Source organism: Gymnogyps californianus, chromosome 16, assembly GCF_018139145.2.
Source record: "Gymnogyps californianus isolate 813 chromosome 16, ASM1813914v2, whole genome shotgun sequence".
Lineage (NCBI taxonomy): Eukaryota > Metazoa > Chordata > Aves > Accipitriformes > Cathartidae > Gymnogyps > Gymnogyps californianus.
Genome location: NC_059486.1, coordinates 7,206,400 through 7,233,926, shown reverse-complemented (window position 1 = coordinate 7,233,926; position 27,527 = coordinate 7,206,400). Strand labels below are relative to the sequence as shown.

Below are 27,527 nucleotides of genomic sequence, written 5' to 3'. Positions count from 1 at the left end.
AACTGAGCCTGTAGCACTGTCAGTACCTGCCCACATGCACCAGCAACATCCTCTAACCCAGGTAAATTCAGCTAAAAATCTGCAGGCAAAACCAGGGACTCATTCTGCCACACTAGCACACTTTGCAATAATATTGGGAAAGCAAAGGGCCTTTTACATCCTTTGCATGTATCAGTAAAGGAAAGGGACTTCAACAACAGGCATGAAACAGCTAAAATAAGTGTAATTGACGTAAAGAAACAAGAAGGAGGGGGTGAAGGGAAGACAGTGGGTTGTGCTGCTTCCTTACACATCCGCGTCTTGATTCTGGGAAAAGGACACTGGGAAAAAACAAGCCAGAAAACAGGCTTCCTATTTCTATGGCAAGTTTGTTCCTCAGGGGGAAAAAAAAAATGATACAACAGTACTTAAAAATCAGAGATTTGAGAGTGTCAGGGGGCCTCATGAAGCACCAATTTGCGCGTCTCCACAGAGTAGGCTCCTCAGTGGACCTGTGTGTGTCCCCCCCCTTGGAGGCCACGGTCACTGATGATATTGCAGGGGGTATCACAGCCCCTAGCAAGAGGTACATTGGCTACAAAGTCCAGCAAGGTCCAATCCCCAGAAGAAAAAACAAATCTGAGCTGAAACTCCATTTCCTTGGGTGCTACACTGCAACATTCAGTCAGGCTAACGCCACAGAGGGCTAGTGTTGGAGGGACATGGGGCAGAAAGAGGAAAAGGAGGGAAGAGGTCCCCCGAGGCAGAGCCATGTATCACTTACCTCACGTCAGGCTGGCCCAGGTGCATGCAGCATAGTGAATGGCCTTCTCAGCCTCCAACACCATTGACGGCACTGCACACCAGCCCTCCCTCAGCATGGCGAGGAGGACTCATATTGCACACAAGACCCCATCCACCTTCCCGCCTCAGCCTCCATCCGCACAGCCTCCACCCAAGCACCAGGGGCTTTTCCACTGCAATACTTTGTACTTTTTAGGCTAGCACAGACCCCCGAGATGAGCTGAGCCAAGGTGAAGCAATATCTGAGGCAGAGAAGGCCCAGGACCCTCCTTTTCTCCTCAGGCAGCCCTCCCGAGCACCCAGACCAGCTCCTTCCTCCTCCTCCTCCTCGCAGGTTTCCCTCAGCAGCCTCGTGCCTGAAGGTGTGGACAGGCTCCAGGTGAGGGCGGTCTGGGCCAATCAGGACCGTTAGGGGGCGTTCGGCAGCCGTTAGCGACCGTTAGCGGCCGTTAGAGCCGGCGCGAGGCACCGCCGCCTCCTCGCTGTCCTGCCACCTGCCGCCGGCCCTCCGCCACTCGCCATGGCCGGCTGGCACCAGGCGAGGTGTTCTTCTTGCGGTTCAGCCCCGTTTTTATGTGATCTGAGGGCCTTGGAGGAGAACTGGAATCCCCCTGAACTGGGGTCGGGGACTGAGGGCACAGGGGCCGTTCACCCACAACCGGCAGGGCCATCACCCTACAGGTGTGCTTGCACCAAGAAACACCCTTTCCTTTCCAGCCCGCATCACAAAAAAATAAGCAGCAACTTAGTGGAACTAGAAGAAACTTCGCATTTAGACTGGCCCATTGTGGAAGCCAGTAGCTGTCAAAGTTAAACCCTATGGTGCGCTTCTGGTAACATCTCCACCTGCCTTCGATGCATGTTCTGCTTGGCACAAAGTTTGAGTGTAAGGGAGTGTGAGAAACTGCCAGGGAGCGTGAGAGAGTGCAAGATACCTAGTGTAGAATGGAAAAATAAGCCATTTACATCATCATGCATCATTATTTTATTTCAATTTTGCTTTGTTCCAAAAATAATTAAGGGACATCATCACCAGCAGTAGGCACATTAGTGGGTTTCGCAGTTTGAGGCTCCAAAGAAGACCAGATCTCTTGTGCCAGGTGCTGTACAAGCACAGTCAGAAAGAGCCTCTGGTCTCAACAACTCTTGGCTTCAGGGTGAATTTCTCATAAACATTCAGGGCCCCAGTCTGACTCAGTACATGTTAAAGTCAGTATTAAAACTGTAAGTAGATAAAAGGAATGAAGACAGGGTAAAATGGGTAGGCTTCTAAACATTCTTTCTCTCCCCCAGAACAACATTGGAAAAGATGCATCAGGCAAGAAGAAACATCCTTTCCCTTTCACTGATGGGAAACTGAGGCAGGAGAAGACTAAGTCATTTGTCCAAAGTTACTAAGGCAATCTGTGGTAGCACTAAAGAAACTGTATTTCTCCATTGTCCGAGTCCAGTACCTTAACTATTTACTGTCCACCTCTGTCCTCACCTGACCCAATGCAACCAGAAGCATCGTCGAAAGTATGGCTGAAATACTCTAGCACAGCAGGGATCAAGCACCGTAGCCCCTACGAGCTTATGAGCAGTTTGAGTCAGTTCTGGCTGCTGCAGCTTATGATTTCCTTAGTCTACCAAACCAGAACCACTCCCAGCTCAGCAAAGCAATCAAAGAGTTTAAAGAAAAAAAAAAAAAACAAACAACTAAAGAGTTTAAAGCATTAAAAAACACAAGATCAGGTCTTTGGAAATACAGCAAGTGTCTGATCAGTTCAAGACCTGCTTTGGACTGCAGTCAGGATTAGATGCTGCACTGAATTGTCCCCTCTGGATGTCACAAACCACATGACCTTGGCACAGCATCACTCAAGGGGGAGGAGGGTCTTCAGTCTTGTGATGTTAATCACTGTTGTAGGGGCTTCTTGAAGAAGATACCCAGGTGTCTACATTCTGGTGTAGATCTCGGGTGGTGCTCCGGGCTTCAGCGGTCATTCTCCGAAATTTCTGCAGGTAGACAATGATGAAGATAACCAAGATACCCTGGAGGAAAAGGAGGATGACGAGACAGAGCTGAGAGAGGAGAGCCAGATTGCAGTACCAGTACTGGCATGTGGAGATGATTTCATCTTCTGTCAGATAGGCAATGATTCGGTCCTGCAGGTGAGCTGGGGAGGTGCATCTCACATCCCTGTATAAGGTCCGGTTCTGCTGCCACTGGAGCCAGGAGCGCAAGTAGAGGATCTCACAGTTGCATTCCCACGGGTTGCCCTGCAGGTAGACTACCTGCAGGCTCTTCAGGTTGTCAAAGAGCCCACTGGGAATAGAGGTGAGCTTGTTGTAACCAAGGTGGATAATTTCAGCTGAGGGGCGGAAAGCAACTGGTAGTTTTGCTACAGTTAGGCCTTTTGATGTGCAGTCAATAATGTTGGTGGCACACCTGCATGGCACAGGGCATGTGGGTATACCAAGTGGGAGGAAGCCAAGGAGGGACAAGAAGAGAATTCCACTGTTCATCTTCACCTTGCAAACGCTCCCCTGGTGAGACTGGATGAGGTGGAGACCAGGCAAGCAGACACTACACACTCTAGGACTGTCACCACAGCCCAGGCCTTTCGTTGGTTTGTTCTGATGATGAGTTTCTAAAGTTGCATGAATTTGGTGTCCTTCACAGGAGATGTGAGAGCTCTGAAAAGAACAGAGTTAAAAGAGGTGGTGTGCAAATTCTTGGCCTTTCATTACAGGAGAGGGAATGTTCCTGGTCTTCCTACCCTGGATTTGAGGTGGGAAATGAACAGATTGCTACTGGGAGGCTTAGCTGCAGCCATCAAATTCATTTTCACTAGTCCTCAGAAGCGTACAAGAGCTGCTTGTATTTTCAGCATTACTGGAGGCGCATTACTAGGGTAGCCAAGAAAATTTATGTCAAAGAATCAAAAATTAGAATATGAAACTGCTCATGCCTTATCATAGCTCTGAATTACATCTGTAAGCAAAGCTTTGTTCATGCAAACTGCAAGAGGAGATTCAGAAATAAATTTATTGTTACCACAAGTAAAAAATAGCCTTTCCAGTTTTGAAAAGAAGTGATAAAACAGTCCTTGGCCAGCAGAGAGGGTGCTGACCACCGAGGGTGGAGGTCAGTGGAGTTGTCCACGCTAGACATTGCTCCAGCAGGTGAATAATCAGCAGGTGAATGATCTCCTTCTGGAGCTGTGACCATGCTGGGAGACATGGGTCAATGAGCTGTCTTTGCATTGCAGTCTCATGCCACTGCTGAACATATGAGCTGCTATAACTTCTTTAGGAAAACAACTACACATACCTGCAACAAGGCAGTGCTTTTCTGTGCAATCTGTCAACCAAATTAAAAGAAAAAAAAAAGAACAGAAGGTAGCTTTTTTGACTTACCAGAGTAGTTCAATCCTTGCTTTCTTGCTGGCTTTACAACACAAGAGGAAGGTCTTAACGCAGTCCGGCCAGCGCAAGAGTGTTTGCAGCTGCATAGCTGAGCTCCCGGATAATCCCCTTGCAGCTGGCTGGCAAGATAAGGGTCAGGCTCATCCTAGGGACACCTCCCACATGAGGCCTTCCTGCAAGTTTGGTGCATGTCACCGGAAGCTGAGGCTTCACTGAGCAAGTCTTCCAAGAAATGGGAGCTGACACTGCTCGCAAGAACACGTTTGTTGGGAGAGATGCTGACAGTACTGATAACTGTGATTCTGGGCCCACATGCTCAGTCCAACAGAAAAATTGCAAAGTCTCAATTGCAAAGCAGTAACTTAAAATGCATTTCAACCTGGAAAGTGACATTACTGGTTTGTACCACACTCCCTGAGCACAGTGGCCTTTGGTTTCCCATCTCATCAGGAAGACTATATTTGGCAGAACGGTGAGACCTAGCACTTTGCAGTGTGCTGACCCTGAGGTTTCCCTTGAAGCAGTGACACAAATCTACTCCTAATGAGGAGTGGAAGATCTGCTGAAAGAAATTGACTTCCAATGACCATACTGGTGCCAATAGTTGAGCCAAGGAGAAAGATCCTCCAGGCACTTGCATCCTCTCATGATTGTTATAGGGGTAAAATATAACTCTTGGCGTTTCACTGTCTACATCAAAGTAAACTAGTTAGATTCATGGGAAGGACGACAGACTGGGAAAGATAGTGCTCCGAGGGACTGCTCTTTTGATAGCCAAGTGAGTTGGCAGCTCTCTACAAGTGCAGCTTGCAGTTACTGAGAAAGACTGACCACATCCTTTATTCAGAAGTTGCATTACACAAATACTTGAATAGATAAGCCCAAGGGTCAAGAATCTTGTCTTCTCAAGGCCATCACACCTTCACACACATTTTTCTGCCATCAGCCTCACTCTAAGCATTGGCTATGCTCCTTAGGATAAGGCCACCAGAATTGCATTGCAAAACTGTTGCTCCATTGGGCCCAACTCTCCATTACCTTGTACTGTGCACATTGTACAGAGCAGAAATGATGAACGCCCTGAATGTACTGATGTTAAGAGAATTTAGGGTGTAACAGCAGAATTCGGCCCTAACCAAGGGAAAATCTCTGATGCTCTAAACAAAACAATTCAGCTTTAAATTTCTAGTAAGTTGAAGCAGATCATTCCAGTTGTTTCACTGTGGCAGGCAGGCAGAGTGGGAAAGAGATCTTAGGCTAACAAACGAACCCAGTTTTTCCTGCAGGGCCTGCTTTCCACTTGGGAGCAGCTTGACTACCACAGGCTAAGTTTGCTCAGCAAACTTACTTTGTCTCATGCATTTGGTGCTACATTTATTCACAGGCAGGTGTTCAGGCCAGGTGTGGCACGGAGCTGATCTACAGCCAGACCCATTCTGGCTCTGCATGCAGCACAGACTCAGCGATGCTCCTTTGGCTACTAACAAAACGGATTTCCTGGGACTGGATCCTGCCCAGCTGCCCATTGCCTATTTAGACACCGCTCCTAGGGGAAGCTTAAAGATAGAACTTCAAGATCATCTTGTCTAGCTTCTGACATAAACAGGCCAGAAAACCCATGCAGGAAGCCCTGCCTGGAGCCTGCTCTGACAGAGTTAGATAAAAGGAGAAACAGCGTCAGTTTTGCTCTCTCCTGCCCATAATGTATCACCAATGCTGCTCAAGGGGACTGAAAATTAAACAGAAAGAGGTTGGTTTTTTGAATGTATTTATTTCACTGATCAATTCAGGTAGTAAACATTATTAATAATAATAACAATAATCATTTAATAAAATGGGTATGTTTTAAAAGGTTTCATTTTTCTTTGTTCACAATGACAAAATGTTCAAACAGAAATTTACAAAAAAATATATATTATAATAACCCAACAGATGGACAGGAAACAAAGAGCCTAGGAATTGAGTGGGGGGTGAGGAAGTCGCATGGCAAGAGCAAGCCAGCGTTAAAGCACGGCGGGGTTTGTGAGGAGGAGCAGAGAACGCCATCGCAGAGCACAAAGAGTGGGACCCCCTCCTTCTCTGGGGGGAAGCATGCAGGGAGGCAGCAAGGACTGCACAGGCAGGACCAGCACAGCAGCGGCACATAAGGAGTTCATGCCACGGCTCCCTCCCCAGTCAGGCACAAGGTCCGAGATGTTGTACTGACAGCCCCAGCTGCAGCCTGGGACAGCTCTGCGGAGTGGGACACCACCCCTGCAGCAACTCACTCAGCAGGGCAAAGCTTGGCAGAGGCATGGGAATGTGCCTGGGGGTGCAGGGGTCGCATATAAGGCTGTGGAGGGTTGCATGAGGGGAGGTGTTAAATTACTTTCCTATCCACACTTCTCACTGCCAGAGCCAAGCTACATTTGTTCAGGAGCCTCTTCTCCGCCTACTGTGCAGCTCAGTGCAGCAGTACAAAACATTCCTCCTTTAATAAACAGATGCCACCTTCCAGGCCAGAGTCTGAATCCCTGATGCCCCTCAAAGTCAGTCTCTAGTCCCCTTCCAGGCAGCCCCCAAACTCTGGTGCTCTGGGCAGGGAACCTCCTACACGGAGACGTGATTTCAGTGGCACCACTGCCCCTCGGTAGAAGCCATCTCTGGTGCCTCACTCCTGTGCATTTTTTTCTAAGTGCAACTTGAGCCATCTTTGCCAGCTGCTAGCCGAACGCTTCAGCTCTCTGTAGAGAACAGACTTGTGACTATCAACTTGATGGAGGAGCCATGTGCACTGAGCTGATGGAGACTTCCTCACCGAGAGGGACAGGGACAGATTCAGCCTCAACAATCCTGCCTGCCTGTGACCAGTGCACCCTGTGCTCTCACCAGCACATAGCACTTCCCCCCGCAGCCCAGGGTAAAAGCTGTCAGCTCCTCTATGTCTCCTTTATCTTGTAGGAATGAATCTGTTCAAAAGAGGAATATCTCCAGCTGGACAGGGCTCATTTGCAACAGAACATCCTCCTCACAGACAAGATTAGTGCAAGAAAAGACAGGACAGGTACTGCAAGGTGTTTCCCGTTATGCTAGCATGGATAAAGCTGAGAACTCAGCAGTTCTGCTGCTTCAGACAGCAGCAAACCAGCTCCAGAAAACCTAGAGGAAGCTCCTCTTTCAGGCTGCTCCACTGCTCAGGTAAGCACATCGCACAAAGAAAGGTTCTATTTCCTCCTTAAGCACCTTGGTCCTGCATGTTACTGAAGACAAATTGAACCCTTCCCCTCTCCTAGGCTGGCACTGCCACTGTCACTTATGAGCCCAATATAGGGAAGAATGAAAGAAAAAAAAACCATTGTTGGACACTGCTCTTGCCCAGCTTGCACATTTCTGCCAAGGGGCTTCCACCCTCGCTTTGTCCTTCAACACTGTGTCAGGGTCTCTCCCCTGCCCCCAGAGCCCACGTCCTGGCTAAGCAGAGCCTCTGTACAGTGAATAACTGGAACCAGCCAACCTACTCACCACCTGGACAAGCCCTGATCAGGACTCTAAAGCCCCATGGAGGAATCAGACAAACGCAGCACCTAATAACGGAATTTAGGGCCTGGCTATTCCTGGCCAACACTGTGCTTCCTACCAGGGAGATCTACTGGGGAGAGCCAGAGATGGAGGAGCAGATACAAAAGGGGAAAGGGGACAGAGGAATTGGGCTGGGAGCCAGAGGAGCAGAAGGGCCCAGCCCATGGCAGCACTCCCTGGAGTTGGAGGGAAGAGCTAAGTGTCTCTCCCTCCAACAGCCCTGATTCCCTGTGAGCGCAGCAGTGTTGCTGGTGAGGCCTGCCCTGTCAGGCACATCACACTCCGGCGCTCTGCTCTGCCTGGACTAAAGTTAAAAATACTGCAGGAAGCAAGAACAGGACAGAAGCTGCTGTCCAAAGAGTGCTCTTATCTCTGCCCAGCAGATCCACCAGCCTTCCCAGCACTGAGACAGAAAGAGCCTTGGACTGGAGAGGGGGAGAAGGGCTCAGTCCCAGGGAAAGGGCAGGGGAGCAAGTGCCAAGTCTGCTGGGCTGCACTCAGCCCCACGCAGTGACACTCCTGCACCTGCCACGCTGACCCAAGACCGCAGCTTGCAGATCCCTGGTATAAGCCTACAAAAACTGCCCATTTCTCCAGGAGAAGCTCAGAGCCAGCAATGCGCTTGTGGGACCGCAACGCCTGGGGGTAGGGCACAGCTCTGCATTTGGGGTTGGATTTCAGCCCTAGGATTTCTACCCCCTCCAAAGCAGTCCCAGCCAAGCACTCTGGCTGCCATGGTGCTTTTCAGAGCAGACACTGGAGACACACTGTAGGTGGATGACCAGAGCTAAACCATGAGATACCCTTACCCAGCTACTGCAGGGCCCTGGGGTTCCTCTACCAATACCTCCAACCTGCTGTGGGAGGAAACCATGGCTGGGAAGGTGTTCACTCCCATCATCTCCTCCTTGCAGGCAATAGTCAACAAGTCATCCTCTCTGCCAGAAAGACATAACTGAGAGCAGTAGAAGATGTTTTCTTCTAACTGACCTCGAGAGACTCAGTCCCTTGCTGCTCAGTGCAAAGATCCTGGAGTTTCTTGATAGGAAAAACAAAACCAACCAACTAAACAAAAAACCCAGAAAAACCAGGGCAGGAAAGCAGGCAACCATCAGGACGCCTGAACAGGTCAGTGCACAGAGAAACCTCCAGCCCCAGCTCTCTGGGCCAGAGCTGGCCCCAGGCTGAGGAGCCCGAGCAGTGCAGGTCAAACTCACAGGAGGGTACGGCTGCCTTTACAATGCTTGTGCTGGCCCCAGACAAGGGGAACGGGGAGTGGGGCACAGCACCTCAGCTGGAAGTAAACATTTACGTGCATTGACACAGATAGTCTTCAAGTTCGTACACCAGAGAAACCAGGACTTTAAATACCAGAGCATTCCCAAACAAGGGATTAGTACATGGGAAAGGGACATCTTTTTCTTTTCTTTTTTTCTTTTTTAGTATGCCTTAGAGACTTCCCAGGCTATTTTCTTTTAAAAAAAAAAGAAAAAAGAAAAGAAAGAATAACTATTAAAAAAGAAATACACATCAGTAAACTGTTAAGTGAACAGCCTCCTCCACAATCCAACTGACCGCAAAGCCAGCATTGCTGCTAATAAATTAGAGGGTGCGGGTACAGCTCTTGCCCACAAGTCTCTATACAACGGGAAACCTCTTCTAAACATCCCAGCTCTTGCCAGGCCTCAGACGGTCACTGGGGGATTCCCTCTGCCCTCCGAGTACCTGCCTCTCACTGATCCTGCATCTGCTGCTGCATCTTCTGCAGCATCTCTTGCATCCGCCGTAACTGCATGAGACAGAGAAGAGAGAGTCAAGAAGGGATCTGTTGTGTCTGGGAGCTGGTGATCTGCACTGGGGGCAGTCCCTTGAAGCTGACAAAGGGATCCCTCAGAGAGTATTAACTCCTGCCTGAGCACAGAGGCATCTGTATCTGGGGTGGAATGAAGCCACGTTTCCCTGACAGAGGAAGCCACAGCTTTCACACCCTGTCCTCCACACCTGGAGCCCATGATGGTGGGAGGCAGGAGTGGGAAGCCCCAGGACAGCCTCTATGGGGCAATCCTGGAGAAACTCCTCAGATTCCAGCTCCAACACCAAGGAGGCCCAAGCAGAAATGGGTCTCACCTCCTCATCCTTCATTTTGATCAGCTTCTCTGTCTCAGTGTCCGGTGTTGGGAGAGGCAGGATAGGAATCGGGCTTTCTATCCTGTTGTCCTGAGTCAGCTTGCTAGAGAGATGGAGAGACGGGAGAAACGCAGTCAGTCGTGGTTCAGGCTGGTTGGCTTTGGTGTCACCATGTGATGGCTGTCACTCACGATGGCAGACCTGCCAGCAACATGGCACCATGCACCCAGCCAGGCGGAAGGGCTGTGGGGCAATCTAGCCCAGAGGTGTGGGATGCACTCAGATGCAGAATGAGACCACAGTCAATAAAAGTTTTCAAAATAGAAGCTTGTGGGTAGCTAACAGAGAAAATCCAAACCAGGCTTACACTGAGAGCAAACACAGAAAGGGCTGATGTTTCTGATCACCTTTTGTAACTGCATTGGCAAGCTCAGCAGAGACATTTACAGACAATTTATCTGGTCTCCTTTGGCTCATCTGTACATGTGCCTACACATACAGCATCAACACAAACTATCAGCATCCCTAAGGCACCACATGCTCACCATGGTCCTTTTTTTTCCCAGGAAGATAAAACCAGGGGAGCAGTTTAATTGCTGCAAGTCTGGTAACAAAGTCTGCCCTCACATTCAGGAGGTGGGAGGCACGACACACAACAGGCACGGCACAGCAGCATCGCGATGAGGGCTGGGGATGCACACGAGTGCAGGCAGGGGACAGAGGAAGGAGGTGACTTTCTTCCAAAAGTCAGAGGAGCTCTCAGTAGGTGAGGAGGGGGTGGTAGTGGCCAAAGATGCCTGGGCTGAAACTGGGAATTCAGGATGCCACTTGCAGGCGTTCACCACTTGGAGTCACCGTTGGCTCATTATTAAGTCAATTCCAGCCCTGGAGCTTGGGATCTCCTCCTAAGACGTCTCTCTAGAGAAGGACCCTTATCCCACTGCTAGAAATGGCCACGCTCCGGTTTTACGAGACTGGTTCACTGGCAAGGAACTAGCCATGGCGTGAGAAATGGTACCAAATTTAAGCTTTTCTTAAGCTGAGCAACTGCCTTTTCATCATGCTCTTCTTTTAATAGACACATAGCCTACCTAAATAGCAGCTGTGACACTTCTCACAGATCTCTAGCATTTAACATAGTTATTTTGGGACTCCGTATTCTCACTGTTGAAAAAGACAGGCTCATCTGCTATGCAGAAGTACTGAGATACACTGTGTGTGAACAGAATGTGCCAACCTGCACGTTTGCACACATGCAGGACTATTCCTTGGTGAAGCGCAGTCATTTCTGCTCTGCAACGTGGCAGCACAGAGCTACCTGGCCAGTTCAGGCAGCAAGTGAAGGGGACGGTTTACAACAGATGAGCCAAGACCTACTTAAACCTAAAATTTGTCACCAGTATCTCAGTCATGGAAGGGAGAAGGAAAAAAAGAGGTTTTAAGTGAGAAGTCCGTAAGTGTTCTCTCTTCTACTTTCTGATCATTGTGACTAAAACCACAGAGAATCAAATGCAACGGGAAGACAATGCAGAGAAATCTTTGGAGATGTGTTAAGAGTCTTGCTAATTGCCTGGGCTCTGTTGTCTGAGAAACAGCAGCATCCCAAGGGTCATGCTGTCATTTGGACAGAACTGCAGAATGCCTTCCACTTTGCCAATGCACGCAGCTATCACCCACCAGAGAGATGGTTTATCCCCTGTTTCATTAGGCTGGATGTATTTCACCCAGTGCTAGGAACAGCTCTTCAAAAGAATCTCCAGGCCTATTTCCCAAGATCTGCACAGGGAATCCTCAGACAGGAACATGGATTCTCAGAAGCATCCCCCACCATGGGTTCAGGCTGTGGGAGACACGCTTGGATTTATTATTTCACTTTCCAGTGCCATTCCCCAGGCTGCAGCCCAGCATGTCCCCAGCAGACCCACAGCCTCCTGACCGACGAGCCATTCTGAGAGCAACCTCAGCTCCGCAGAGAGTGAGACACCCCTGCCACCTCCAGTTGAAGTGGTGGGGACCCACCTGGTCATTTGCTGGATGCACTGAGCTCGGTAGTTCTCATAGTGGACATCACAAGTGACATCCTTCAGGTCGTGCATGTGTGTCCGGATCAGCATGTTCCGCAGCTTCACAAAGTCGCAGTGTGCCTGGTTTTCCACTGAGGAAGCAACAACATGAGAGTGCTTGGATGTCACACTTCACCAGCCCTCTCCAGGGAGCCCCTTCTCACCTCCCAGCACCCATGCTGGACTAAAACTCCCCCCAGGGCTCCTTCTTCATCCTCCCCCCACTCTCCCCCACCACTGCCTGGGGGTCTCCCCCTGGCCCTGGCCTGGATGATGCTCTGCGCTTCTCGACGCTGAGGCCAGACTGCTGAAGTCACTGTGTTCCCAGGGCTTTTTCTGGGTAAGAGGATTAATTAAGCACGTACAGCAGAGCCCTGAAAGAGGATGCTGCTACCAGGTACTTGGGATGTCATTGTTACAACCACAGTAAGCGCAGCCAGTGCTGGAGGCAAACTGCTCTCTCCTCAGAATTTAGGACTGATTGAAAGGCCCCGGTAGGCAAAATCAGCCCCTGAGGCACAAAGCCATGAGCAGGCAACGGTCTGGAGAGCTGAAAGAGCTGCTGTCACCATGGGGAGCCAGGCTCCAGGCACCGCTGCGGGACTCTGCAGGGAAGCGTTGTGCTCAGTAGCTGTGTGCCTGCCATGGTGATCTCCGTTCACCTCTCTGCAGGGCTGGGGGAAGCCGGCTGTGTCAGGCCCAGGGTTTCACAAAGTTGATCCCACTGCCAAATGCCAGCACCCCGATAGGCACAGCCTCCTCCAGAGCCAGCGAGAGAGCAGAGCCAGCAGCTGGGCAGCCCAAGCAGCCAGCACCAGCCCACAAGTGCACACACAAGCTTTTTGGATCTAAAGCCGCAAGATCTTAAAGCAATGCACCAGCATGGGGGAGTCAGCAATAGCAGCAAAAGCCATTCCAGGGTTATTCTGCCTACGGGCTTTATGAAATTTCTCCCTTTAGAAAGGAAGAAAGCTAGAGCCAAACACATTGTGCATCAGCACAGCCTCCAGCCTGGCAACTCCAGCACATACAGGAGCGGCAGCAAAGGAAGGAGTGCAGGAGAGTTTATGATTCAGTTTGGTGAGGGCAATGGCTTCTCCCCACAAGCTAAGCTGGCAATGCCCAGCCTCCCCCCTTAATAAGAAGCCATATCCTAGTGCATTAAAGCCCAGACATTCCTGCATTCACACTGGAGCCTCTCTTCTTCAGTCTGTCATGGCTTCAGAGGCAGGGTGATTGCTACACCCTCAGTAACAGACCTCCCGAGTTGGTCCCAGTGCGTCTGTCTCTACCCTACCTTGTCCCCCGCCATGTGCCAAAGGCGGCAGAGTCAGTCACGGCTGTGCAGAGGTGAGCTCTCCCCTGTCACCCCTGTTGCAAGTGCCTGCCTGTCCTTCCCCCATCCCTGCCTGCCCCTCACTGACAGTGCTGGCTCCCAGGCACCACGCTTACCTTCCACAATGCCCCAGGGGTAGAGCCGTCCACGGACTCGCTGGCCTTTCGCCTCCACCACAGTGTTACTGCCAATGACGGCAAAGGGAGCACTCTCCTGGAATGAGAGGCGTTGCTGAGCCCAGCTTAGCCTGGGGCTGCCCACGGATCCCTCCTCCAAGGGCCAAGCTCAGGCGGAGTGGAACAGGAGGAGGAAGGTGCTGGTAGGAAAGGCACAGGGACATCCACACATGCCACAGCACAGGACACCCCAACCCAGTGGCAGAGAAAAGCCTAAGGCACTGGGATCTGCAGGCAGCCTAATTCCCAGCCTGACCTTCTCAGGTGTCCTGAGGGAAGCTGTGTCTCTGCAGGTGCCTGCATCCCTTCTTTGAGGGGAAGCTCTACAAGGAAGCCAGAGCAGAGAGGCTGGGACACCAAGCAAGTGGGACAATGTAGGCCAAGAGCTTGTCCAGGTAGGGATGTACAGGCTGTGCTCCCCTCTGCTCAGAAGGGGGTCAAAGCCCATAGCACCTCTCTGACAGGAGAAACAGGGCTATACTGCATGCACACACAGGGCTAGCTCAGCTTGGGAGAGGGTCAGGCCTGGGTTGCTGGGGCCTCCAGACAGGCCTGTATGATCATGTTGTCTCCCCCCATGCAACTAATGTGTCACAGTGGTGCCCTATCACTCATAAATTGCTCTTCCTTGCTGATAGCATCTCTCAGAAGTAGGTGCTTACAAATGCTGTACAACCCAGCCTTCACCTTAAACATACAGGCTGGGGTAGACTGAGGAAAGACTGACACTGCCTGATGGGAGAGCAGAAGTGCCATGTCTTCATGCCACACTTGACTTCATGGCACCAGCAAGGCTATCAGCACCTTCTCCAGGCCATCTACCATGTGAGCCAATGTATGCTGTCCCCGGGTATCAGTAGCACAGGCCTTTGGCACACATAGGGCAGCTCTAGCTCCTTCTGGAGCAACCAACATACTCGTGAGCCTGACTTCCCAGTCCGCTGCTGAGCAGGCTCCTTACCTTCAGCTCTCTGTCTTGCTGCTTGAAGTCCTCATCTTCATCAGAGTCACACTCAGGAAACTGGTACACTTTAATGCCAAATTTGTCAATCTCTTCCCGGATCTGTGTCCGTGTAAGACAAAAACAAAAGGACAAAACACTGAACAATACAGAAATGCTGGGTTTACTCCCTGTTTGTGCTGCCATGGGTTTGTTATAGCCTACAGATGGCAAAAGGATTTTATGTTTCTTCTAGAGCTGGCCTCTCTGGAGACACCACTTCCCTTCTCACAGCAGAGCACTGCTGCAATTAGATTTGCAGGTACTGTGTGTCTGTATACATATATATGTATATAGCGTGTGTATATATATATATCTCCCCTCCCTCCTCAGCCCATCCCTCCCACCACATCAGGTATATCCCTGTAGAGAAAGAGCATCTCACCCTCTCTTTTAGCTTCCGGATCTCAGAGGGGATCAGGCAGTCAGCTTTAGCAATCAGGGGCACAATGTTGACCTTCTCATGCAGAGCCTTCATGAACTCAACATCCACAGGCCTCAGCCTACAGCAGGGACGAGGAGGGACATGGTTAGTAAGGACACACTGGGCAGCTCCCCCTCCAGCTTCTCCCATCCACCCAGCACAAAGGGAAAAGGACAGCACTGTCACAAGAGCCTGTGGCAGCACTGGGAGAGCCCTCAGCTAGGTTGTATCTTCAGGAAAGCTGTCTCAGATTTTAGCTGCTGAATGTCTCACACAGACACAGGCTGGGTATTTGCTCCCTTGCAGGCCAAATACTGCCCAGGCCACAGCCCGGGGCCTCCCTCCAGCTGCCCTCTGCCGCAGGCAGCCAACACGGCCCTTCCAGCTGCTCCAGGCTAGGCTAGCATACGAGCCAGCAAGGGGCAGGGACTGAAGGCAGCTTAAAACTCCCTCTCCTACCCATCAGTCCGGCTTAGCTAGATAGGAAGACGCAACTCTGTGCGGCATTATTTCTCCTGATTTCCGAAACAGGCTGTACGGCCTGAAGGAGATCTGCTCTGCCTGATCACAGGCAGTCTGTCGTGCCAGCGAGGGGGAGGGAGGTGGTGTGATGCTCAGCCAAGAGAGAGCATCCAGACGGCTCTTCTGCTGTGCCAACAGCCCTGCCAATGTACAAGCTGCTATAGGGCAATCCTGGGGCACAAGGGTCTTCCCCTGGACTGAGTCACACCCCAGCCCTGGAGTGGGGGCTCTCACCCATGCCCGAAGGGTGAGATGAAGTAGAGGCAGCAATGTACTCGGTTGTCCTGGATGTTCTTCCGGTTCAGGCCACTCTCATCACGGAAATACTGTTCAAACTGCTGGTCGATGTAATCGGTGATGGGCTTCCAGCTGGGAAGGGCAATTCAGTCAAAATCATGTGTTTAACAGGACAGTGTCTCCTAGGGACTATAAGGCAGCATCATCCCCTTCCTGCTGCCAGACCCCCTTCCTGTGAAGAACCCACAGAAAACAGACGTGGCCAAGGACTAGGAGGAAGGCAGCGGTGGCCTGCTCACCACTCAGTGTTGTTAACAGCATCTCCAAAGCCTGGTGTGTCCACTATGGTCAGCTTCAGCTTGACACCCTTCTCCTCAATGTCCACCGTGTGCTTGACGATCTCCACTGTCTGGTTGATTCTCTCTTTGAACAGGAATACGTGAGTTAAAGCCGGGCAGTAACGCTGAGGATTCCCACTCACACCCACAACAAGCCGGCTCCCTCCTTATCACTGAGCACAGGGAGTAACATGGGTTTCAAAAAACCCTGATCATCCTCTAAGGAGCCTCAAGGGAGTGGTACTGTGGGAGGCCAGCAGCAGGCAGACAGACTCTGAGAAGATACACAAACCTCTGAAGTGCTTGTAGCCCAGATGTTCTGAACATATTGTCCAGTCACTTGGGAAGGGGAATCCCTACCACACTCCAGCACCCAAGAACGAAAGACAAATCTCAACATCTCAACGCAAAGGGCTAGTGCTGCTCTGCAGCCTCGTCTTCCCTTCGTAGGACAGAAGAGCCCTACAGCCAAACCCTTTTTGCTCAAATACTAGTGCCTCTGCAGCCAGCAAAGGAGAGCAGAGCAACAGACAACAGGGCTGGGATCCAGCCAAGCCTGTAACTGCTGCTGAAGCAAGGAACCAAAGTGCTAGTCCTTAGGACAGTCTAGATCTGCAGGCACAAGAATCATTCACCCCGCTTTGTCCCCAACTTACCCTCTGCATTGAGGAGCTTTCTGTCTTTGTAGAGGTCTGTCAGGAACAAGCTATTCACCAGCGTGGATTTGCCCAGACCCGACTCTCCTAATTGACAGAGCGCAAAGGGGAGGAGGGAAAAGCAAGCAACATGACCCACTAATTGACTTACAAATGAAACTCTGAACAAGGCTTTGAATCCTGAGCCAGAGGAAGTGAGAGAGACGAGCTGTCAGAAGCTGTTCATTGGCATTACATTTTTCCAGCAGTGGGAGGACTTTTGCTGCAAGATGTCTCAATCCTTGTACAAATGTGATCTCCCAGCTCCTCCATCCTCCCTCTCCTTCCTTTCCCTTGGTCCATGGCTGGCCCTGCCTTCACTACCCAGACCAGCCACTCTGCTGGAGGAGAAGCTTGCTCGAGTGGATTACGAGTGGTCAGGAGGGGCCCAATCCTCCGGGGGAACTGTCTGACTGCAACACAGGCTGGGGAGCAAAGCAAGGTCTGAGACAAGGACCAGAACAGAGCAAGAGGAGGATCCAGGCGCTAAGAGAGTACCTAAGGGAAGAGAGGAGAGCTGATCCCCTCCACGCACCCACCATGTGGCCCAGCCACCTCCATCCATGGGCAGTCTCACCTGCGACCATCAGGGTGAAGTCGAAACCCTTCTTCACGGATTTCCGGTGGACCTGGTTCGGCAGAGTGGCAAAGCCCACGTACTGCTTCTCATGGTCCTGCAGGGCAGAGGTGGATGGGAGCAGGTCAGGGTGTGCCACCCCTCCTGCTCGAGCTCACACAGCGACAGGGAGTTGGACTCAAAAAGCCCCTGAGGCAGAGCCAAGGTTTGGAGGAGAGGTCGGTCCCTACCCTGGCAGCAGTTCGGGGCAGGGCACCCACCTCCTCTAGGCTCAGAGACTTCTGCCCTTCCCGCAGGTGGGCACAGAGGGCCACCTCCTCCCAGCCCCAGCCCTGCTCGGCTGCTCTCACCACCCAACACAGCAGTTCACGTCAGCCTCCCAGCACGGAGAGCACAAGTGAAAAGGCACATCCTGCCGTTCCCGCCAGAGAGCACATCTGGGGCTGCTCCTGACACACAACCTTCCTAACTCTTTGCTTCTCCTGCACAGTCGCAGGCTCCTTTCACAGCAGGCTCACCAAACATCACCTCTCCCCAGGTCTTTCAGAGTCATTTCTACATCTCTCCCTCCAGAGGTGCGTGCGGTACATGACGGAGAGCTCTCCATAATTAGCACCCCAGGGCTTGTGGTGCCCTGAGTCGTGTCTAGAGGAAGGCACGGTGGCTTGACTCCTGCTTGACCTGAGAGGGGATTATTTCTTGCTGTGTCACAGCCACTCCTGGATGAGTAAGAGGAAATCCTGAATAATCTCTAGTGTTATTTCTGAAGAGACAGAAGTTCAAGGAGCATGGGAAGTGAGAAGATGCGGAAAGATTGGTAACACAGGTGAGATGCTTTTGGTGAGGGTATTACATATGGTATTACTGGAGTGTTACCTACTGCCTAACCACCCCCCAGACGCAGCCCCCCGTCACTGAGCGCTCTCTTACAGTATAAAAGCTGCAGCCACCCCACAAGCATGGCACATGTTCTGTACAAGCGCACTAACTGCATGCAAGGAGTGACATGACCAATGGTGTGTTTCACAAGCACACGGCATGCATCCCACAGCCAGAAGTGAATATGCAGCCTGTGCTGTGTCCCAGGGGCACACACCCTGCTCGTGCAGGGTACATCCCGAAAGGCAAACACAGCTCATCTACGGGATTCACAGACCTGCTCCAGGTACTGCCCTCAGGCTGGGCTCAGCACACAGTCTGGTGCTCACAGCTCGGGTGGCTGTGGGTAACTGTGGGCCACACAGCCCAGCCGCTCCATCCATCTAGCCTCCACCTAAGCAGCCCTGGTCTTTCATGGCCCGCACTCCCACGGCAGCGCATTCCCCTCCCCAGACCCCATCGCAGAGGGAGGGTGGGCACGGACCCTGGCAAACACCTCCCTTCTCACGTGCTTTCCAAGCTAGGCCCAAGGGGAAGCAGCCATTCATAAATGCCTGAGCTAGAGACATCATAGACTCCGCTTTTCAACATCACTTAAAATAAACAGACCCCTGGGATTCACACCACAGGCAAATCCATGGAGCCAGGAGTTCCTCAAAACCAGCCCCAGCTCCCACCCAGCCATGGATGCCTTCAAGCATACGGCTGTCCTCACCCTGCAGCTCTCTGGCACTGGTTCTCCAGGTACAGCAGAGAAGACCTCTGTTCCTAAGTTTAACTATCTCCATTCCTGGGGTACACTCTCAAGGAAACACAAATTACAATCCAGTGTGTCGAGCTTAGGGCAATGCTGACTCACACCTATTTCCATACTGCAAGTGAGCAACGCAGCTCCCAAGCAGGCCTCTACAGCCTCTGGCTGCATGTCCACACGTGTGAGCATCCTCAAGCATCCTCAGCCAGGCAGACTGCAAAGACCCAGTGGGGACATACAGCAGGGAGGACACAGAGTCTCCTCCTCCCAATTTATGGCTGCTCTGGAGCTGCCCACTCAGACAGTACAGACATGGCTGATGGCCATTGTGGCCCAAGTACTCTGTTCTTTAGCGTGGTCACTGCCTTCTAGAAATTTAGGTTTGGTTTGGGTCTCAGACTTGGTCACTTTAGCCCTGACAGACAGAGTAACTGTGGGCTCTGGTCCCGCTCACCTCACCCCCTTGCTAACGTGGCTGAAGCAATGCTGTTTCAGGCAGGAAGAGACAGAGCAAATGAAATTGGAGAAGTGGGGAGAATTGGACAGTGCCCAAAGCACTCCACTGGCAGTTCTAATGGCTGAGCTAAAAGGCAGTGACATCCCAAAGCAGCAGTCCAGCAAGCAGCAGCGAGACCCCAGGGTGAAAAGTGATGGCAGCTCTGATGAGTTGCACACGGCAAAGCAATGCCTGCCTGGGGGACACTGCGAACTGCCACCCAAAAGGCTCAGCAAAGGGTAAACACGAGGTGTGCAAAGCAGGGTGAGTAGTGTGATAATGGCAAGATCAAGAAAACAAGGGAAAAAAGGCTGCTTCCAGCCTGTGTCCCTCGGTGCCAGGGCTGCCTCCCAGCTGCTTTGCTTCCTGGTGAAACACATCCATGAACACAACCAAAGTGCACACCTAACAGCCCGCACCTCACAGCGCAAGGACCAGTGTTGCTCAGCAAGCAGCACAAATGTACAACATCCTTCCCTTTGCGCTTCTCATACAGCCAAGCTTTGGGTTGGAGCAGGAAGAGACCTGCCCCGAGCTTTACCAGACTTTGGAAAGACAATGATCACCTGCTGTCTCCAGTGACTTGACATGTGAAATAGTACTAGTAACGTACTAATAAAACCATAGCTGAGGCTCGGGGTGTGCTTCTCTCATTTTTTTTGTTTTTTAAGCTAGATGACTACGGGCTGACAATGGAGACACCGGGGAGCTGCGCTCTGGTGCAACTCCGCTTACTTCAGCCAAGTGTAACTGGCTGAACCTGATCTCTTGTTTCTGTTCAGCCCAACCAAGAAAGCATGGATTTACTGTACCTCTGGTTACCTCCCCATAGCTCAGTGGAATCACAACATTTGAAATGAGCAAATCCCGGCTGGTGCAGGAGACTGCCCTTTACCCATAACTCATGCAGTCATTTCCCTTGCAGTAAGGAACGTCAGTGCTGAGCGCAATACCAAGAGAAGAGTTTTCCTCGCAGTGGGAGGCAGCCAGAGTTGCAAGGGGAAAAGCCCTGTCCCCAGCCATGCCTTCCTCTGACAGCCATGGATGCACCGCAGAGCCCTGCTGGGAGCCGGTGTCTGCCAAGGGTGAAGGCAAGAGATGCAGGGGAAATTGTGGGGAGGGATCTCCTTCTTCTAACCGCCTTCTCTCAGGAACAACAGCGTGGTCCCTGCACCACAGCCAGCCTAGACCCATGGTTCCTCATCTTGGCTTTGAGACACCCAACGTGTGCTTCCATCCCAGCCACCTTCGGGCACTGCGACAGGCATGTGCCACCGTCTCTGCTAGTGTGCCAACATCAACATCGCACTTAAGGAGCCCAAGTAGCTTCCTGAGCCTGGTATCTGCTTTGCCTAAAGCTCTACACCACTCACCATCTTCGTTAGGACCCAACATGGATGCTATCTGCAGAGCAACTATGCACGGGATGGAGAGCGCTGAAGGGTGCACAGAGGGCTGGGAGGGCTACTGAAGGAGGCAGGTGGCTTTCTGGGTTGTGAAAAGCTAAAATCCCTTAATTAGATGGGAGACTTGGACTGAGGGAGTTCCTGGAGACATCACAGCCCCCTCTGCATGCTCCTGACCCTCACAAGCCAGCTCCCATCAAGCTGACACAAGCCGGGACAGCCGGTCGCTGCATCGCGCTTCCCTCACCAGCCCCAGCTGTTGGGAAAGGGCCCCAGCCAGCCGAGCCAGCGGCACTCTGGCACGAGTAGCCCCTCTCCCCAACGCCTCCTCCACGTGCTGCCTTTGTTCCCGCTGGCGTCCTGCTCCCACATGCCTGGGAGCGTGCCCCACGCACCGCAGCGGAGGCCACCAAGAGATGTGGCTGACCTTTGGGGCCCTGTTACAAACCAAAGCACACCAGGCCAAGCAAAACACGTCTGTACTCTCCCTCGGCACACGCTCGCTGGTTCACCAGACATCACAGCAACACGCCGCATCCTCACATCCTCCACGACCCAGCCAAGGTGGCCAAGGCTCCCTGGCAGTTCAAGCCCAGGAACAAAGCACTAGTGGGTTCAAGTCTTGTTCCTGTCAGGGACAGAAACATTCAGGATCTGTTGCACAGAGGAGCAGCTGTCCTCGGTACGGAGGTGTCTGCAGGGCTGTCTGTACCTCCAAGGCAGGGTACACAGCACGGCCTCCATCGCTCCTGTCCTTCCCAATTCCCTCCTCACCTCTCCGGTGGATGTGCTTTTTAAACCAATGCAGATCTCATGTGACTTCACCATTCAGCCTGGGGATAAATGGGACCTTGCTGGGTATATTCAAAAGGGCTAAAATTAAGCACCATGGGACCACAGAAAATTTGAAGAATAGCCCCTACCCCAGGTCTGGAGCAAACCCCAGAAATGATGGAGCTTGTACTGGGATCCTGGTGCCCCTGCCTCCACTTCTTCAGGGGGGCCCTCTTGGTGTTACAGCCTGCAGTGCTAGCTGTCCAGCTCCCTCCCGGGCGGCCCTTCCTCCAGCCGTTCCCCTCTGGCCAGGCACGGCCGCCACATCCGTGTCTGCACGAACCAGCACAGCCCAGTCCCAGAGGAGAGGCAGACCCTTCGCTTCCTTTCATTGCCAGAAAGCTGCATAAATTTGTAACACAAACAGCCCCCGGGGCATTTCCTGCGTACATCTGCTGCCTTGGGCCTGGGACTGAGCATGGGAGTATCAGCAAAACCACTCGCCCACCAGCATTTGCTGCAGCAGAAGGAAAACTGGCTAGCAAAGCACAGCATTAACATGATAACACAAACCAGACTGCGTTTGGGCACACACGCAGCACTAAGTCCTGCACTGAGCCCCCCCAAGCACACACACACCATTCAGACAGGGAATCACTGCATCAAATAACCACACAAAAATATGTCGCACATCTCCCAGCTGTCCAACGCGCCCCTCAGCCCTGCTCCCACGGGGGCTGCTCCCCTCCTTTCTGTCCCCGCCATCTCTCCCTTACCAGCGTCCTTCCGCTTCTCTGCTCCTCAGAGGTCTCATCTTGTGCTGCACACGTCTTCTCAGGCACCATCCTCCCCCCTCCTGTCCCTGCTGCTCCCTGGCTTGCACAGTGCTATAAATACATCCCCGTACCTTCAGCTTGGCCGGGTGGCTTCGCTGTGCCTGCGTCCGGGGAGAAAGCAGCCGCTCCACTAACCGCTCCTGAATAATGATTGAATCCATAACTGCGGCCGGCAGGACGGACAGCCACCGCGGGCCAAGAAAAAAAAACCCAACCCATGTGTTCCCTCCCAGCCTTCACTAAATCCATGCGGCAGCCCCCCCGCCTACGCATGCACACACACGCAGGGCTGGCTCAGCTCGCCTTGGCGCGGCGGCCCGGCGAGGCGGAGAGGCGAGGAGAAGCGAGGAGAAGTGAGGACAGGCGAGCGGGCTCCCATGGCAGCTGCCCGGGATTTCCTGCCTCTGCCTGTGCTGCAGGAGGAGCCTGCCAGCAAGGACAGGACAAAAGCCACCGCGGCCACAGGCCAGTCTCTTGCTCTGCTAGTGTCCCGCGGAGAGGTTGTGCACATACCAGATGCTGTCCCAGCCATGAGTCTGACTCCTTTTGTCAGATGGGCTGGAGGATTTCTTAGATATCCTGACTGACGCAGCTGAGACAAAGGTTTGCTGCAAGAAAACCTGCTCTGGGCGAAAACGTGCTGCTTCTGGTTGTTTGTGCGAAGGTCTAAAGGGTCCAGAAAGCTCCCAAAAAACTGGGTCCAAACTTAACCCCCAGATCCTAGTCCTGGTTGACGTGGATGGTACAGGTCCATCTGTTGTCTAGTCCAAGCTATATTACAGCCTCACCTCTGAATCTACTTGGAATAGCAGGTGATGTATTCTGGACCTTACAACAACCATTTAAGCTTTGAAGACATTTCAAAATAAAGAACTATCTGTGTATTTGTTAAGCACAAGTACCCAGCCCAGCAACGGCCTAGCGTGCACAGAAAAATCATTCAAACCTCAAGTTTAGGTTCTGAACCTACGTATAAGATCTGCTTTCCAGCTTTCCTAGGCAGCCATAGAAACTGAACAGGAATTTATCTGAAACAGGCAAAAGCTCATAATCTCATATAATCACATGATTCCAGAAACTGGGGGGTTAATAGCACATATAATAAAGTCACACGAGATGGCAACACCGGTGGTACTGGAGGAACCTGTCACTTGCCACACGGGTTCCTGAGCAGCTTTCTGCTTGCAAACAGGGAAGGATGCAGACTGCCGCCACACTCCTGCCTCGCCCCCAGCCAGAGCTCCCGCTGCTTCTCTGTGAATCGCAGGTCTCTGGCAGTGGCTCCAGAGAGCACCTGGTCAGCAGGGCCTGCTCTGGTCACCCCTGGGCCGCAACCCAGGGCCTTCACCAGGCACCCCAAGCATGGCTGACACCAGGTTCTGCTATGAAGTACCAAGTTACTGCAAGGTCTCCAGTGGCCTGAAGTCTGGGGGCAGCTGTGAGAGTCGAAAGGTCTTAGAAACCCAGCTTTTACACATACCACATGCTGGAAAAAAGGAAAGAAGAAGGAAAAAGAAGAACAGTGTTTTACCTATGCTGTCAACCTGCAAGCTGAGGGAAGGTGACCTTTGAAGTTGAAGGCACAAGGTCCTAAAGGCTGAGAAAAATCAAGAAAGGAGAACTGGGAAACTTTCCGCCATACAGCAGCTATCATCACATGCATGAAGCCCTTTTCCAAACCATCCTGCCCAGCCAGCAGCACCCTTAAATTACACCCATTGAGTTTTGTACCCAATCATTTCTGAGTGTAACAGTCAAGTGGAAGGCCTGGACCGAGACCCAGGTGTGGCAGAAATTGCCACCTCTCAGAACACGTCCCCGTTCGGTGGTTCTGCCCCTGCTTTGCAGCATTGCTCCATTCCTCAGGGAGCCGATAACCCTACAACATCCTCCCATCCCAGTGGTTGGTCAGGCCACGCTCATGACACTGTTTTTTTTTCTCCTAGGTTCACAATACCTAATCCAAACTTACTTGAGATAACACAGAGGTTTCACCAGTCCTTCCACACCATAAACCACAATAGCTGCAAGCAAACCCTCTCCAACCCCCATGAATTCTCATGGCTTGGTAAACCCTCGTCTGAGGACCACAGGCCACATGGCCACTGACCACAAGCATCTTCCATGGGCACATGGAGACATGCTGTGTCCGCACGAGCCCACTGCACCAAATCAGAGCATTCTTCTGAGCTGGGATCACAGATGAAGTCAACAATGATTTGGTTGCGACAAAACCACAGTGTTGTTCATGGCTCCAGAAGCCATGCTGACAGTGCAGAGAGGAACAAGGAGCTACTGTCTCCTGAGCGCCTTGAGCTCTCACACATCACACTTGCTCTCAGGACCGGCAGCCAGGGAGGAATGCCAGCCAGGAGGCCACGCCTGGGAACGCAGAGAGCAGATTAGGAAAAGAAACCCAGAAGGGTAGGTCTTGGCTACTGAGAGCATCTTAAGACTGCATGGCCAATGCTATGGCTTTCAAAACACTGAAGGAGGGTCAACTGGTCCCAGACTCAGCCTCTTCTGCCTCTCCTAGCGATGCTCATCTTGGCTCCTCTCCTACCCAGTCATCAAACCAGAAATGACGGGCCAAGGAGAGGACACGTTTGTGTCCCTCAGATGTGCTGCATGACACATCCACACCCATTGGCTCAGGTTGGTCCATGTGCAAACTTCCCAAAGACAGACAAGCCAAACCTTATTTTGCCTGTCCTTTCTGATTGCCCCTCTCTCTTTCCACGCAGCCCCTGGAAATGCCCAGTGTAAACCCCGGCCTGCTCCTCCAACAACAAATCTGATGTATGACATCCTTAAGAGAGGAAAAATAGCACACAGGACATCTCACACGCAGTGTGCAGCAGAGCTCAGCAGGGAAATGCACATCTTTGCCCTTTCAAGATCTAGAGCAAAAACCAAAGTGTTTTCTTCCACTGGCTCGTGGGCCACGTGCACCTCTAATCTCCTCTCCAGGCAGGTGCCAGCAGCAGCAGCTCAGGGGTGAAGCCGGCAGCAGAATCCAGGTTTCTGACTGTCAGAGCAGAGCTCTGCCCGGCCCAAACCCGCCGAGCACTTAGCAAGGGAAATGCAGGCTTGGGGTACACCAAGCCCATCCCACCTCACGGACCAGCCTTCTTTGTCAAACTGCGACAGCAAAAGAGCAAGACAAAAAATAATCAGTGAGCGCTGTCTGGCATAGCCCAGCCCCTCCGCCTTGCTGCTGTGTTGAGCACTTGCTTGCTAACAACAGGGCCAGGACAGAGCCAAACCACGCACCCACCCTTCTGCAACGTCCCTCTCCTTTGGCTCACTGAAGCCAGCTCGGGGCGAGCGCAGCCTCAAGAGCTGCTCTGGGCAGGGGACACAGTACATGTGGGCAGAGCCGCGGCTGTGCACTAGCAGCGACAGAGCAACCTCCTACTTTTCCCTTTGTTAGGGGGGATTTCTAGCCTGCAGTGCTGAAGATGGGCTCTAAGAAGAGGAGAGAAAATGCATTATTTCATGGTTTTAAACGTAAATTAAGGCAAAATTCACCACTGGGCAGCTGGCCAGCACATAGAAATGCTCCCCGAGAGCAGCACATCAGCGAACACCCATGCTGCACTCCACACCGCCAGCCCAGTGAATAAAGAACAAGGAGCCGCGCTTCACCAACAGCACTAATTGAAGGCAGACACAGGGCTGTGCTATTGCACAGTCATGGGAGCTGGAAAAGAGACACCCATTTAAGAAAAACACCCAGTGCTCAGGACCTGGCAGCAGCGACAGGCAGAGATCAGCCACATGGAGCTCAGTGCAGTGGGTAGAGGTGGCTGCAAATGCAACAAGCAAGGAGCAGAAACAATGCGAGAATGAGCGAGGAGAGACCAGCACAGATCAGAGATGGGGATGGGGGCAGGGACAGGAAATTCTGTCCTCAGCTAAACGTACACCATCCTGGCCAGGCTCCAGCCACAACAACCAGAGCCCCACACACCTTCCTCCCGGCAGCGCCCAGCTCCCATCAAAGCAGGGCTTTCTCCTTGGCAGCCTCCACGCTCGGCCTTTTGCATGGACTTAGCCAAGAGGCTCAGCTATGAGCAGCAAAGATAACATGAACAGGAGCTAGATCCAGAGGTCCAGGTGTGAAGAGCTCTCCCCCGACATCAACCAGAGCACCCAGGGGAAGAGGAGCGAGGGGAAGCAGCACAGTGCAGGGAGACAGGGCCCCCGTCAGCTCGCAGGAGAGGCCCCCACCTGCAAGGGAGCTGGTTTCTGGTAGAGATGCTATGGCCTAAGGACTGCAGTGCTCAGGCTCCATCCTTGGTGAACAACCAGGAGTGTGTCATGGAAGGAAAGTCTTCAGCCTCGTCCAGACAGACACTCTTGAGCAGCACAGAGCCAGGCAATAGGGTCCCATCAGAGATGCACCCGGCCAGCATGGCCTGCACAGAGGACTGGTGAAGCTCTGCATATCCATGGCTCGGGAGGGTCAGCACAGTCACATCATAACAGCATTTATGTTTTTTCCTCTGAAGCAGACAAAGCTATTTTCAGAATTCCCCACAGAAGCAAAATTTGTTTCCTGGCTGTTTTCTACCAGGACGGAAAGGGCAGTTCCAGAGGAGCTCAAGTCGAACAGGAGTAGCAGCAGGCAGTAAACCCATTCCCAGCTTGGACCAGGGCAATGGAGGCTGAGGAGCTGCAGGTGTCTTCCTTGTGGATGCACAGCTGGGAACCTCCACAGCTCAGTTCCCACCTTCTCCTCCTGCTGCCTCCTCTCCCACTACGTGGAAAGTCAGTGCTGACTTCAGACAGATGAATCTCATGGGTATCACAAGCTTTGGACTCTGCTGCTCCAGGACCAGCAGAGCTGCACACTCACCCTGAGGCTCCTGCTGACCTGACCCAAGAGAAAATGCCTTGTTGATCTAAACTCTGATGATTAATTTAACCTTGAACTTGCAAGCAAGGCTCTCGGTAAGTGGTTACTGGGAGCATCAGAGCCCTGACACTTTAGCCAGGCTTCATCCTTTGATGCTCAGGGAAAAGCAAGATACCAGACCAGAAATGCAGAAATCCCAAAGCACAGGATTAATCTCACAGTGCCACAAGCACAATCAACACAGCAACCAGATCTCCTGTCTTTTCTTTTACCT

At 52.1% G+C, this 27,527-nt stretch overlaps 2 protein-coding genes across 3 annotated transcripts; both read right to left on the bottom strand.

Annotated features, from left to right (window-relative positions):
- Positions 1-1,753: 1,753 nt before the first annotated feature.
- Positions 1,754-4,246, bottom strand: GP1BB (glycoprotein Ib platelet subunit beta). Its single transcript, XM_050906775.1, has 2 exons — positions 4,186-4,246; positions 1,754-3,462 (listed from the first exon to the last, which is right to left on the bottom strand). Exon 2 carries the CDS (start codon positions 3,289-3,291, stop codon positions 2,677-2,679), a length of 615 nt encoding a protein of 204 aa, XP_050762732.1. The 5' UTR covers positions 3,292-3,462; positions 4,186-4,246; the 3' UTR covers positions 1,754-2,676.
- A 1,713-nt stretch (positions 4,247-5,959) lies between these two features.
- SEPTIN5 (septin 5) lies at positions 5,960-22,553 on the bottom strand. Of its 2 annotated transcripts, XM_050906952.1 has the most exons (11): positions 22,464-22,553; positions 17,248-17,344; positions 16,632-16,718; positions 15,937-16,060; positions 15,635-15,769; positions 14,840-14,957; positions 14,416-14,517; positions 13,395-13,491; positions 11,899-12,034; positions 9,880-9,982; positions 5,960-9,541 (listed from the first exon to the last, which is right to left on the bottom strand). In XM_050906952.1, the coding sequence occupies exons 1-11, from the start codon at positions 22,551-22,553 to the stop codon at positions 9,485-9,487; spliced, it is 1,146 nt and encodes a 381-aa protein (XP_050762909.1). In that variant the 3' UTR covers positions 5,960-9,484. The 2 variants fall into 2 exon arrangements, with proteins under 2 accessions (XP_050762909.1, XP_050762910.1); XM_050906953.1 differs by lacking the exons at positions 16,632-16,718; positions 22,464-22,553 and having other exon boundaries at positions 17,248-17,266.
- Between the last annotated feature and the right edge of the window lie 4,974 nt (positions 22,554-27,527).

What these genes read in the sequence shown, in the direction of transcription:
- SEPTIN5 (XM_050906952.1), bottom strand. Translation starts at nt 22,553, where the DNA reads ATGGATTCAATCATTATTCAGGAGCGGTTAGTGGAGCGGCTGCTTTCT. An exon ending in CCCCTGGGGCATTGTGGAAG is followed by an intron (nt 12,035 to 13,394) that starts GTAAGCGTGGTG and finishes TTGCTTCCTCAG; the next exon opens with TGGAAAACCAGGCACACTGC. An exon ending in TGCATCCAGCAAATGACCAG is followed by an intron (nt 9,983 to 11,898) that starts GTGGGTCCCCAC and finishes CCATCTCTCTAG; the next exon opens with CAAGCTGACTCAGGACAACA.
- GP1BB (XM_050906775.1), bottom strand. Translation starts at nt 3,291, where the DNA reads ATGAACAGTGGAATTCTCTTCTTGTCCCTCCTTGGCTTCCTCCCACTT.